This window comes from Atractosteus spatula, chromosome 1 (assembly GCF_055471065.1).
Source record: "Atractosteus spatula isolate fAtrSpa1 chromosome 1, fAtrSpa1.hap1, whole genome shotgun sequence".
Classification (NCBI taxonomy): domain Eukaryota; kingdom Metazoa; phylum Chordata; class Actinopteri; order Semionotiformes; family Lepisosteidae; genus Atractosteus; species Atractosteus spatula.
In genome coordinates, this window is record NC_142706.1 from 7,880,855 (window position 1) to 7,896,235 (window position 15,381).

The 15,381-nt window shown below is 37.0% G+C and overlaps 1 protein-coding gene across 4 annotated transcripts in view; it reads right to left on the reverse strand.

The window, feature by feature from the left end:
• Window positions 1-15,381, reverse strand: part of ptprda (protein tyrosine phosphatase receptor type Da) — a 220,830-nt gene that overhangs the window by 168,392 nt on the left and 37,057 nt on the right. For all 4 annotated transcript variants that reach the window (XM_088913056.1, XM_088912288.1, XM_088911463.1 and 1 more), the window contains exon 2: window positions 1,980-2,147. In XM_088913056.1, the coding sequence (XP_088769182.1) occupies window positions 1,980-2,064 (85 nt within the window). In that variant the 5' untranslated portion in view covers window positions 2,065-2,147. The remainder of the gene's footprint in view (window positions 1-1,979; window positions 2,148-15,381) is intronic.

The window sequence follows — 15,381 nt, forward strand, 5'->3', positions numbered from 1 at the left end:
TTAAAACTCTTCCCTTCGTAGAAAATAATATGACCTAGTGTTTATAGTGCTTGGTCTAAGTGCATTATTGCAGGAGCTCTGCAGTGTAATTTACACTAAAAAGCACATTCACCTAAGTGAGATATCAGGTTAATAGTCCTATAACTAAAAATAAAATTAGTCTTATTGATTCAGTTTGTCAAAAGACTAAATCTTTCAATTGCAATGCCTATCTGTATTTGGGTCAATTTCACCTCTTAGGAATCATCAGGGTCAGATGTTACACAAGCTACAGGATATCGTGAAATGTGTAGAGTTTTGCTAGTTATCTAAGCAGTGCACATTATGCTGCATACACTTATTCGTAGCCTACTAGAGGGAATCCCTTCAAAAAGACATGCTGTGACTAGTGTTCGAATGGCAGTAGTTTGAGGCAGTATTGAACAGCCTCCTTAAAATTCCACTTTGGTTTATCCACACTTTCCCTATGAAAGAGACCTCCGCAAAACATGTGTCATAATCTGAAAGAATGTGGCATCAACAGAACATTCAAGGTCAGCTTCTTCATTTTTCTCAAGTTCCTAGTCTCTGTGCCGCTGTGGCATCCCATATGGACTGGAACAATTTTTCATCGCCAACAGGGAAATACTTCCAGACCTACTGCATTTTTTTGATGGATCAAGCTATAGGCTTTAAAGCATTCACCACCACTTACAGTGCAGATGGCAGGAGCTCTGAGCTGTTTAAGTATTTATGCAGATGTAGTGCCTCTCATAAGAAATTGTAGACTGCAGTCTCAGTAGGACGGAGCATTTGTGCTGGATTTTTTTAAAATCTCATTTCCACCCAAACAGAAACCCTACAGCAAATTTGTATTTTTAAATACGTTTGACTCCTTAATTACATTTATTTCCACGGTTAAACAGTGGACACCAGCTTGCTTTCTCTCCATCATTATTTTACAGCTTCTACAGTCCCCAGACCCACGATCAATTTGCTTTGGCTTTGATAGTATAAACCAGCACAGCTGTCAAAAATATTATATCAGAGCAGCTGTTGTGACAGAGAGACTGGGTATTGCATTTTAATGGGACCAGAAGCACAACTGTTTATTTTTTTTTATTACAGCTGTTTTCAAATTAACCTAAACAGCGCCTTGGACTTTTATAAACTACATTCAGAAAAAGTATGCTGTGTGTCATGTTTTTAAGTTGCCTTAACTGAAAACAAAAATATTTTTACATGGTTTTTACATGCTATTACTGCGATGCAAAACAGTGTGAAGATCAAAATTACAGGTTGTTTATTGAAATTATAGACAGATTTAACACTGAATCTGTGAGGTTTTTTTTTAAAGGCTTGTACTTCACAATGTTTATTTGAGAAATTAGTTAAGGAAAATGAATACAACTCGAGTCATTTAGGTGTGTTACCCACTATTACACATATATTTGAATGATATGAAAACCACGTGTGGAAATAAAGGAATCATGTACAAACAAGGGCTACACAATTACTCAAAATTATAAATTTTTCTATTATTCCAGCCATATTTTATAAATGATGCACTTTGCCTTAGCAAGTCATTACTTAAGGAAGCAAAGACCAAAATATACTCTAAAAAAAGACTCTGACATTTCACTGTATGGTGTGTTTAGCTCCCCAAAATCATGTGGGGAAAAAAATCATGAAGTACAGGAAACAGAAACTTACTCCACCGCAGTGACCAACCTTCCCTGCCCTTCAGGTAATGTACCAGATGTCCACTTCAATCTGCACTCGTCAAACACGCAATGTAAACCTCTATTTACAGAACCTGTTGCTGCACCGTGACGACAACTCACGTTTCGTTGATTTTAGATTACATATATATCTTTCAACTGCTAGGATATCCTTGCATGTTAATATCAATTCAACAGTAAAAATGATGATGATGATGATAATAATAATAATAATGGTCAATTAAGCACGTTTTACGTGAACTTGTAGCTGCAACTTACTCTCAGCTTCAGCTAGGAAAAGGAAGCACAGGAGCAGCACCGCTGGCCTGGCTATGTTCATCATCCGACAGCTTGGCACCAGCATCCTTTGGCAGCCTCTCTCTCACAGGCTCACAGGCCACTGTGAGTCAGCCTGGTCTGATTTCTCAGATGCAGTATATTCACAGCCTGGAAGAAAAGGAAGCATGAATGAAACCACAGTAGTTCTCAAAACATTTCAAACTCTGCAGAAATTATTGAGGCCATTCCTGACCTAGGCTGGGGAAATAAGAGATGTTTGTCTGTGTGATTGGCACAGTTGATTTTGGTTTAACAATGATTGTGAATTCTTTGAAAGGGAAGCATATTAATAATAGCCAAAATTAGCATGTAAAGCCTTCATTGAAGGCTGATATAAAGTTCACAATTTTCAAAAAATCTGGAAATCTGGAAACAATTAAAATTAACCTACAGTATAAAGGTTTTTAAGACTTAAGATATCTTTTTTCTTTGAAAACACAAAATTATAATGAAGACACTAAAGATACAGCTGCTATTTTTATAACTATAATCAACATGATTAAACAAGAGTGACTTTTTTAAAGACTATGATTTATGTAAGACCAGAATACAAGTACAAACACATGAAGTTTCTGTTTGAGTACCAAAATATCTTGTTAAGCCCCTCTCTATCAGAAAAAGGATACAGAAATCCCTTCCCTTGACATGAGCAAAAAGCAAACCTTACAGTCCTCATTGCGAGAGCACTGTCCAACTAATCCCACACAACCTTCAGCGGCACTGAGCCTGCTGTGCACAATGCATGGGGAATTCTGGTTGCTGTCAGCTACTGACATGACCCAGGCTCGAACCTGTGATCACAGAGCTCAGCTTGCGCTCTGATGAGCACCTTAACCATTTGAACCTATCGGCAGGCCCTGGCTTTCAACAGTCTTGAAATACAAATGGTGTGATGTCTGCAGCTCTGATTCAATTTTGCAGGCTTTATTGTTACTACAGCTGGACAAATTGCTATATGTGAACTTTATTTTCCTCCACAGAAGGGTATTTCATTTTCACACTGACAAAAACAAATGTGAATTTGGATTTCAAACATCTGTTTCTGCATACTGTCAGGTAACTGCTTAATCAGTTATTATTCTTCATCATTGCAAATAAGGTTAAGACAGTCAACACAAAAGAGGAAACTATAAAAACTATGGTGAAAATATGCATGCCCCGATAGAGTGTCGATAATAACGCCACACAATTCTAAACACAGGTGACCACAAGGAAAAAAAAAACAAAGGAGTTGTTCGTGTTAAGCAGTACCCTTGTAATTGAACACTGACAAGAGTACGAGATCAAAGTATGGACAAGGGATGTCCACAGGGCTGCAAATGTTAACATCTGATTTCCATTAATTTGCTGTCTTGGTCTCCTGCAGCTGGACAGAGAATTAGTAGAGGATGGAATAAATAGTGTTTGTTACTTCCTAAATCAGCCCACTCCTCTCTTTTTCTTCTTTTTTGTATCCCCCTTGGCATTCTGAGAGTTGTCCTTCTGTCTTAAAACCTCAAAACCACTCCCCTCACTTTGCAAATACCATGTATGTTCAAAGTGACCTTTAGCAGTTACATTTTGGCTGCATTTTCACTTTGGAAAACAGGAAGCAGAGGAAATTTTTCAATAAAATAAATTACCAGAAATTGAACAAAATAGACAATAAAAGCATACACACAGATGACAGAAGAGAAACATATATGTCATGTCATTAAGGAATTAGTCATTTTTGTTTTCTTATTTGTAGCTAAAGGCTGGAGAAGAGGACATAGGAGAATTAAGTGCAAATTTGTTTTCTTTTACTTTCTCTGGCTAGGGAGGAAAAACATGCCATTTTAATTATGTAATAAAGTAATTTACTAGTGTGTTTAGTGCTTTCACTGCCAGCCAACAGTAATGGGAAATTAAGATCAGGTCAGGTATAGACCCAGGGAAAATGCACAGTCACTTCATCACTGTCCCAGCAACTCACCACTACTTCCAAGATCTGCAAAATACCATCTGCTGCATTAGTCTCTGCTTCTAAGTCTCCACACACCCTGTCCTTTAAACCTCCCTGCAATATACCTCTGAATGTGTCAGCTAATTCAAAATGGAAAAATAAGTTATGTTAAACCACATTATACGGGCTGTTCAAACCAGCATATCATTACATTAATTAAACAGGGGGAAAAAATCTATTCAGTTGAAAGAATTAAATGTGAAAAGCAACACTAAGCACTTTTAAAAACAATGCCAATTTATGTGTGTGGGGGTACGAGTCATAATAATATATAATAATTATGAGAACAGTGGTCTGACAAGTGGTGCTACAGAAGAGCTATGGATTAATTTCATTTAAGCCATAAAAATCCATCACCGTGCTACTGCAGCATTGTTATTATACTAAAATATCCAAATCTGCAGACCAACCATTTTGCAAGACAACACCCAATAGCCATTTATAAAACAACTGCAAGGAACTACAGGATGAAGTACAGCAAAGTTAAACGATTCTCATTAGAGCAGCTGTGGGACAAACCTAGCAATAAATGATACACACTTTAAACGCAACATATTGACAGAATTTACAACAACGTAGTAGTAAATCCAAAATATAGGTGCATTTAATAAAAATGATAAAGGCCACAAAAATAGGGCAGCACAGAGACATTGGGGAATCGCCGTACAGCCAAGAATACACAGATTAAGGGTGATTTTATACTCTAAATTGTCCCTTTCTAATGAAGGAGAATAAGAGGATTTCAGGAGTGTGGAGCTTGTTCTTGGTACAGCAAGTACATGCTATGGAACAAATATTTATTTTATTGTTTTTTAGGTTAGGTCAAATGACAGTTTTCACTGTATGTGATTTCACTGTATCCTGATTTCCTTTATATATCAAAAGGGCCACGTCATTCTGAATATGTACAATATGGTTAAACCACTTTTAATTTATGGGTATTCATACTGATAGAAAAATTTTGGCCTTTTTTATTTCATTCAGAATGTTTAGAGAACAAACTTCACTTCACATACAGTGAGCTTCAAGTTAGTATAAACTAATACACTAACCAGGTAGGAACTAATTTAGTTTAAGGACACAGTAAGAGAGCCTTACTTTATATTTATTCTGTGAAAGGAAGATCTCCTGGGAAGATATTTCTATAGACTGTCTAATGAACTTTTGCAACCACCCAACCGTATCTTCAAATCCCTTGATTTTTTTTCTGGCAAACATTAAACATTTTGCTACAAATCTCATTTTAACTTTTGCATTTTGGATTTAAATGATGAGAAAAAAAACAGACCAGCTAGTTCCCTTGCAGAATGGACACACTTTATTCTACCAGAATACAAAATTGATTCTAGGCCTCATCTTAAAAGCAGAGATGCTATTATGTAATCATCATTCTAGTGAAGCGACTTTTGTAATTTCAAAGGCCCATCACAGATTTTAGAACCATTTTGAACATACAGCCTGAACTATTAGTCTGACAATCTGCAAAAATTTAACAATTTCCATCCTTCCTGTCCAGCTCTGTATCTTTGGCATAGAAAATATCTGAAAGCAAAACCACAAGGATAGAGCGTATCAAAGCACACATTTCCTTTCAGTTCCTTGGGTTCATCCTTTACTCTAAGGCATAAAATGACAGAGAAGGCCAATAGACAGCAGCCCAGTCACAGTCAATCTGTATCTCTGGGAGACAGGCACAGCCACCTGCTTCTTAGCAGTTTGCCTCATGTCAGGGCGGAGGAAAAATGTGTAGAAGCCAAATAAAACCAAAACAATCTTCCTCTTATTTTCAAACAGGCAATGTGTTTGAAGACCACTTGATTGAAGGGGGAGGGGAACAGTCGCATCTGAAGTCAGCAATACAACAGCAGAAAAAATGAAAGACTATTTTTTTTTCCCGGCTGCCTGACAAATATCATACTCTTAAATTAATGCTGAATGCCTTTTATGATAACACGCCAGCTTCAATCCCATATAACATTTTTCACACCCATTTTTTTTTTCTCTGCACGATAGCAATAGATTTTTACAGGCACAGAAACACTGGAGTTTATTTTGTTTTCAATCTGACCTCCCTTTCCTGCTGATTTTGGCCAGCAAATCTATTTGTATGATCTGTAACCACGGAGAAGCAAAAACATTATGCCCCTATTACACTCTGGCTTCCAACTTCGCTCCCAGGGTCAACATAATTGCATGCGGATTTCCGCTTTATTAAGCAAATAAAAAAGAAGAGGGAACAGCACGCACCACACATCATTCAAAATGAAGTCTAAAGCAGCCCCGTTAGAGATCCAGTTTGAGATCCAGTTAGAGGAGCTTACCAGTGAAAACATGCTGCTCTTTCCTTTCCACTCGCTTGTGGAGGCCTCCAACACTGTGATAAAATAAATGCCACCAGCAAAGGACCTATCATTTCTAATTCCATCCTCGTCGCCCGTCATTCTCGCTGTGTTTCTGTCTTTGAAGAGTGAAGGCGTTGAAGAAGCATATGTACGGTGCTTCGTGTGGGCTGGGTCTGGCACACAGCACAAAGCCATCTGAACACCTCAGAGACACATGGGAGTCCAGCAGCACAGCCCTGAGTGTAGGTGGCAGCTTGCTCGGCACTGGGCATGGCTGACCAAGGCCAAGCGCCAACCACACAATTTTAACGTCACTTATGGCTATGCAATGCAAATTAGTGAATATTCACAGCGTGTTTACTGGGTTTTAAGACAAAAGCAGATGATCATGGCACGTTTAAAAAACTTATGTACAGTATATTATAACATACAAAGTGTGCCATCTATGGGATATAATTAAAACCTATTAGGTCAGTTAAATGTATTTGTGCTCACTAGATTAAGATTTGTGTTAATTTTATGTACTTTAACCATTTTAAAATTGTCTAAAATGTAAGCACTCCTGTTTTAATATATTTGTAATATCCCTATGTTAGCTATATTTTTCAAAATCTTACTGTATGATGAATTTTTTTTATATAACCTTTCCTCTTTTCAAACAGAATCGACAGTATTTCATCTGATATTCAGTCTTCTTTTTTTAAAAGCTGTGCAGTATGACTGAAGTCTACTCTATCTGAAAAGTGTGACAATGTATTATTATATGTCCTAATCACAGACATAACATTGTTAGTCAAAAACAATACGGAAAATCCCAAGTAACTTTTTATTTCAGGTCAGACATCAAAAGGCTGTGGGAAGCTAGTACTTCCAGTGCAGGACGTGAACCCTTTAATTTCACAGATTATACAGTGCACTTATTCCGTTGGCGGTACTCCACTTTCTGCTGGAGTGGAAAGTACTACATAATGATTGATTAATTACATAAAATCTTCTTCGCCACCATGGCACACCAACATCATATCAATTCAAACATAAAACTGAAGAGCTGGTAAAACTCTCAATCTATCAATAAATTAAAAAAGAACAAAAGGTACAGAAACAATATTTTAATCCTGCTTTTGCTGAAGTCATCTTATCAGGAAAAAAAGCACTCTGAATCTTTTAGCTAACAAAAGCTATCCAGACCATATACAGTGGCGTACTGACAGAATAATCTGCTGGCACAGGTCCGTCTTACTAAATGAATTAGAATGCACTGGCCCATTACAACCTGAAGATCAAATCCCACATTAAAAGATTAATATTTTGAAGTGCATCTGAAACATGTCACAGGGGTACACCTCGTTTTGCAACTGCTGCCCAAAACCAAAAAAACAATAACACAAATGCCAGTTTCACACTGGAATTTGTTTATCAACACTCGTTATATTTGTGTGCTGCTGTACAGGAGAAATTCCTCAATTCTAGCACGCTGGGTCCCCAAAACATAAGGAAATGTTTCACCCCCATCCGTCTGTCTGCAGCATGTAAAATCCACACTCAAGCAGTCACTCTGCCTTGACATCACCAGCCAAGGATTGCAGATGTGCTTTCATGCTTTTAATATCTAAGAAAATAACAGCAAGTCGCCATAATTATATATTCAAGCTTAATTGTATGTTGACATTTGGGGTGTTTAATCTCAATCACCTCTAGGCATTTTTTTTCCTGGTGCTCTTTCTTGTATATCAAGCACAGAAAATGTTGCATAAAGAAGCCAAGGAATCCACAGGAGAAAAGGCTGATAACTGTGAATGTCTCTGCTAGGTACATAGTTCACTGGGGCACCATTCAGTCAAGCTGGTGAAATGAACAAGGTGCCCTCAATAACACGAAGCTTCACATCTTCATTATTAAAGTGAGGTGGACTGAAACAATTTTAATTCTAAAAAAGCACCACAAAACTATCAAGAAGTCTAGATCCACTGCATTTGCTGATGGGGTTATAAAGCTATATTCATTTGTGTTGCCTGGGGTGCTCACAGAGGATCAAGATACATTAATTTGAATCCATATTATAAATACTGCACACAATATCATAGTTTCATGTCACTCAGCTGAGATACTCAAGAAATACCTTAAATTGTCCGAAAAAACAATTACACAATCAATAATCTGTTTTTAGACTCATGTCCTCAAGAAAAATCAGCAAGTTAATAGAACATATCAAGTTCCCCTGGTTTTATCTCCAGGGGTGTATGCAGAACTGTTGTAGACTTGCTACTGCTTATTACAAATTCTCTAAGCTGCAGTTCAAAGAAAATCAGTTTCTCTTCATCCAAGACACCAGAAATTCCAAGAGAATAGCTAGAAGTTGCATCTCACAATTTATTTTCTTTATCTTTACGCCCCCACAGAAAAAAGTGGATAACAGTGAGGATCTATCCTGCTTAAATGACCACTTGGAAAACCCAATGTTCTTCGACAAAAGTTGTTTGTCACCAACTTGTAACATTCAAACACTACTTGGTCATTAAAGATCCCACAGCACTTTTTTGAAAGAGTAAGCGTGTTATGCATGGTGGCCTGGCTCCACTTTGGGCCTGTACCTCATGTTCCCCTTTAATTCAATTCATGAAGCTATGTAGCGTGAATGTTGGTGTAGACTAGCAACCTTGTATTACCCAGGCATTTTCTGCACCTCAGTGGTGGTGAGAAAAGTGGTTTGAGATCCTTTGCACTATGTAAGGAAGTATTAATGATTATTAAATAAGACTGTCCTATATACCTTAGCAAAAGTTTAAATACTCCCTTTCTTCACAAACAACAGAAATATTGTAGCTTGAATTTGTCCGCGATCTTGCTGTACTTCAGGCACTGTTTCTATTCTACAGGAAACATGCAGCCCTATTTTATCTTTTGTTTACTTCGACAGCTTGATTTAATACCACTATTGGGCCATTTTTCATGCATTGTACTGAAATGCCAGATCAGCGGGCACGTGTAATAACATCCCTGGAGCTTCACTAAGCTATGCCCTCAAGTACAACATCCAAATAAAAACCCTATAATAACACAGGCTTATTTCTCACTTTCCAAAGCCAGCCACCTACACAAATGATCTGCACTCTCAGAACAACAAGGACAATCAGCCTGGAGTGGCAAATGTATTTATTTATTATTTCCCATCAGAGGGGGAATGCATAGCGTTTTGATTGCTTTTTCTTCAAACAGCATGCAAACGCAGATTTCCATCACTGGTATTTAGTCACCCTACACATTGGGATAAGCACACTGGCTTGGCTGGCTTCAAGGTGTTAGTTGCTGTGCTTATCATGGGTTTTTGCCACTTAAAATACGACAGCTATGAGACTGTTCCCCACTTTCAAGAGCCTGCAAATTCCTCTTTGGGATACTTTCCGGATTTAATTTCTTTGGTGAACTTCAAAGGTCTCTGAGGCCTCGTTACAAGCAGGGTTTTGTATTTACTTTGACTCCAGCTGTCTCTGACTGGTTCCATAAATCTTATTACCTGTTATTTCAGAACTCTGCAAACTACATATTTTCAGTCATCACAGCAGGGACAGAAGTCTGACCTTACAACTTGGTCTTGGGGGCCAGCATTACTCACCACAAAAAAATCACCAGGAACCAGTACACAGATGATGTATTATTGTTATTAATGCCAACACTGCGCTCCAAGTTTTTAGATCGTTTACTTACAGCTGTACAAGCAAACATGGTGCTGAAGAGTAACTCCAATTTACAGCTTCCCTTTGCACCAGTGGAAACTTTCTGTTTTCTGACTCATTAACACAGTACCCTTTATAACTGCTGTTAAATTCAGATGCACGTCTAGCGCTCTTAGCCATTATTATGAAATGTAAGTCAATTACCATTTCAAGCTCATATGGAGAAACAACAGCTATATTGCATGCCACAAGTTAGAACATGTGAACATTTTGATCTACCTGTATTACAGGCAATACCTTTCTGGTGTTATCTTCACAAAGATCTAATATTGCTGTAATTCATTTTTACAAGAAGTTTTACAACCATGAGCAAGTGTAGACAACTTCATAGTTCTAAACAATCCTCAGTGCAAGCACTTAATAAGATCAGCTTGTAATAACAGGAGTTTTTATGTCTAGCTGAATTTGCTTTCTGTTCTTTCTCTTTGTGTTCCGGTTGCTAAATACTTAGAAACATAAAGGGGCGATGCCAACATACGCACAAAGCACAAAAATATGGTGGCAAAACCCAAAATGCCTTGCAGCAAGGTGAGTATTTTGCACTATGCCCTACTAAATATTAATGTTTATGCAAATTATTCAACATACATAGATTAGGAGCTCAACCTATGATAACAAGGATAACCATGAGTGGGGGGGGGGGGGGTATTTAGTAGCCATTTCTACAGCCCAGAGGTGAGGTATTGTTGTATAACACACTAGTAGAACAATGTGAAAATTAAAATGAAATCCAAATGACAAAATATGGGCAACAAAGCCTTAGAGATGCATGAAAATGAAATGCAAGCTTTTTTTTTGCTGAGAGTGCATATGATCTACTGTAGGTAGCGTTTTGGAGATAATTCTACCAGAAGAGAAACGCAAGGTGCTCTGTAGCGGAAAGGGTCAATGCTGTTGGTTAACGATACAGGTAATGAATAGATAGCAGGACCACTGGTGGAAAACCAAACTAAAACTGGAGATGCATCAGTTTCTGAATCACACCTGCTCTCTCCTATTCCTCAAAAGGCAAATGTTGATCTCCTCTTTGTATGCCTTGTGGCAAGTTAGTAAGATGCAATTCAAATACTACTGGTGCACTCATAAAATAGTGATAAAACTTTGTAATGCACAGCAGCTGCCATTCTGAGACAACTGAGTGATTTCTAAAGGTGTGAGCTTTTATAAGATTTTGAATACCCTTGTACTGCAAATGTTTACACATTAAACAAACAGGTGTAAATTATGTGGAGATTTTTTCACCTGCTTGAGACCAAGTCAATTTTTTTCACAATTCTGCTTTATTCTTATTTGTATGACATTTTTTGTCTTTCCAACCATTTTAACGGCAGTGCACTTTTGTTATGGTTATAGTTCAGTCTTTACCTATCCTGGCTTCACTTCCAAAATCACTGACAGTTCATTTGTTATACTGTAACTTCAGATTACAACTAAAATGTATTCAAATAAATTAAATAAAATTATAATACAATGAATGATGCACAACCCAAAAGGCTGTAAGAAAAAAAGTGGCTTATCTGAATCTAAAAACATACTATAAAAAGAATAACAAAAGAGAAGCATTTCTAAGTCTCAATTTCCATGCTCTAATTGGGTATCTGTGTGGGATCACAATGTGGCAGCATGACAGAAGATGTGTGAAATCAGGACTGAAATGGCCTACAGCATTCAAACAGTTTTAAAGTGTCATGTTTTGTGAACTAACCAAATGAATGGTTCAGGTAATAACAAACTAAATTTGAAATGCTGCTCCATATTCTATGACTGTAAAGACAGACACATCTTGACCTTTGACGTTCCAGAACATGCTTCTGATGGAAGTTTTCAACTTTTGAATGATATGTTGTATTAACATTACAATATGTATTATATACTGTATCATTTATACTGTTATCACTCAGTCATCATTGACCAATCAATCACCATCATAACCTGTGTGAACTACAGTACCACAACAACTAAAACAAAAGCTGCTGGTGTGTCTATTAATGTGGTATCATAAAAATTATTATTTAGATTATTATTCTGATCTACCAATTTTAACTATTATCAAACACATAGAGGCACCTAAACCTAGCACTGAAGAAAAATGTTAAACCAAAGTTTAACTTTTCGTGTCCTTTGACACAGGTAACACAAGCTATTTAAAAACATGTAAGAAACCATAATGAAGGAACACCAACACCAACAAGAAGGTGTTTGTTCATTTGTTTTCACCCTTGAGCATATATTGTTTGCTCAGCAAAGTTAATTGTGGAAAGCATGACCATTCACAGTCATGAAAATGCAAGATATTCACTACTCCTTAATGCCCACATAAATAATGATTATCTTCAGAAATTGTTAAAGCACTATGTGCCATCTATTCATGGGGTTTTCAGTTAGACACTGCAGTTTCCTAACATGCTTAAGGAAAGAGAAATGTCCAAACCTTCCCTTTAAGCATGTTTATTAGTTTAATTTACAGTATTTCTAAAATCAAGTGGTGGGTTTAGCAACTAAATTCTACTAGTGAACACCGAGATGCTTTACAGAGATTTGAAATGCATGCACCACATTTATAATGACTTAACACCCTGCAAAGGTGATCGGCAAGGGATATGATTTGTAAGGTAATGCCTCTCACTATGGATGCCACTACAAGAATGCTCAATGAATTTCTCGGGGTCTAATACTACCTTTGAATTCCTGGCAGAAGAACAAAGCTCTGAGCCTTTGAACACAGGCCTAGTAGTGACAGCAGCTGCTGCCCACAGGCTGGGAATGTGCTTATGATGTGTTTTTAGACATCCCATTGTATGAAACTCTTTATGACATCTGACATCACCCAGTCCCAGACAGTGTCCTTCTCTTTAAATAATTCAGTTTCGGTAAAAGTCCAGCCTTTTCAGAACTGAAGAATATAGACCATTTGGCTGAGTGCCTTGGCTGCAGACCCATTACTGTACCTTCGTACTAAAGACAAACACAGATGAAAAAAAAATCTTATTTTAGATTGAATAGACAGGTAGGACTCCTGTTTCCATATTATATGTTAATGTGCAATCTGATATTTAACAGATTAAAATGTAAATCTTGGTAGAGGTACTGTAGTTTTTACTCTTGGTGCTCTATTGGCTCAGACTGTGTACAGTATGGCTTTTTATTTATTTTTTTCTGCGTTCCCCCAATTCTCGCTACATTGATTTGTGCTTTAGTAAAACAAAGGAATGCACAAATGAATGTTTAATTCATATCACCACTTCTTTTTACTTAATTTTCACATTTAAATGTTTTCAAACATACAGTATTAAACTCAACATGCAGTACTCAGGAGAATTCCTGATGGTAAAAACCACAAACACTGTTACAATCATTCTGGATAAAAGCATTTTTCAAATTGAGCAGTTTATTAACAAGGATTGGATTTTGATTATTTTGATGACTTAACAGTTTTCTCTTCCATGCGAAAATAAACAAAAACCCTTTAATGACATGTTCTGTGTTGCACTGCTATCCAGGGACAATTTTATAAGTCTGGAAACATCTGATGTTATTGGGACTCCTGTGGATGACAACCCAGAAATATCTATTTTAAAATTAAAATCAGTAAATATACTGACTCTAGAGAGGACACTGCACCACTTACAGTATGTAGCATGAGCCCAGTTTCTCACATAAAACAGATAATGAGACCTCTGCTAATTAGCGTCTTTAATATTGTTTTTGTGATAGAACCAATTTGCAGCCTATTAAATCCATAATAATCATTAAGAAATTCCCCAAATGAAACTTCCAATTATCTCAGCCCTTGACCACAGTGTGAGCCCAGAGCAGTTATGATTCTTGTTTCCACCCAATACATTCTTCACATCTTGGACTTCAGAGGCCTTGCTTTATTAGAAAACAGCAGCCTCTATATCACAGAGTCAGGTTGCATTGGGAGGTAAATGCATTATATAAAAGTACATAAAACTAAGCTTTAGGCACACATGGTCCTCTACAAGGCCAACACTATAATTAAAACACCAAGTGTCTCCTATTATCTAAATGCTAATTCAGTATGATCTACCTTGAACTAAATTACTCAAACTTCCATTATTATGTGTTTGCTGAATCCATTGAATTACTGTTGGAGTCTTATCCTTTCAATTACTAACTACAACATAAGAAATAATTTACCTGTCATTGCAAGGCAAATGCTATTACCTCCCAAGAGCAACTCAGATAGCTTTTTATCAATGGGTCTCTTTGTAGAATTTGGTTGAGCTACGAGCTCCATTAAACTCCCAACTGATTTAACATTTTACCCTACGTAAAAAGGAATATAGGATATTTCTTTCAAGATTTTGCTTAAAAGCAAGACATGCAAACCAGGTGTTTGGGGCTTTCTGTTGCTGAAGGAACAGTGGGCACTGTGTGCTTACAGTTAGCACCGCCAGTACAGGATGACATTAATGAATGGCCAAGTGATTAATTCTCAAAATAGATTTGAATATCTTCACAACCGAGTATTATTATATTAGGCAGCATTGAAAAATAACTGGTCTTTTAAATTTAAGTATATCAGAAATATAGCCAACAAAGAACTACGCTTTCCCAATACTATAATAATCCTATAATTTATAGTAGACCTAGACGCTACGTGCATGCCCACATATACACACATAAAAATAAGCACTCCCCTTGAGAGGGTGTTATGATGACTCTCACTCCAGGACTCTCGGCTCTTTAAGTAAAAAAAACTTAAAGTCACTTAAAATCAAACTTTATGTCACTTCTGTGACATAAAGAGTTTGGTTCTTGTCTGGGATTTTGTGGATTGAGATTACAGTTTGGCTGTGATGGCAATTCAAAATCGGAGTCTCGCCGTACATTCTATATTGCTTCCTGCTATTGAAAATGATCACATTTTCAATTCCTAGTTTCGATGCTGTCTGAAAATGAATCAATTTATACAACAAACAATAAATTATGTATTAGTTACCAAAGATCAAGGTCCAGATTAAACCAAACGTCAGGTTTTCATTATGTAAATGCAGCAGTCTTTTGGAACACAGAAGGATGTCATTACTAAGTGGTCTGTAGGGCCCAATTCTTGACTGTCAGGCAGGACCAAGTTCTGAAATAATTCAAGTCCCTTAAATTAGTTTCATAAAAGACACCTTTACTTGGACTGGTTTTATTTGCTGAAGGAGATTTTTTACGTTTTTGTGTGTGCTGAGATATCAAACCGACTTATGTATGAAGCTGTTCTACAATTAATGTAACGCAAGTGGTAAATATTTAAAATAAACTGGTAA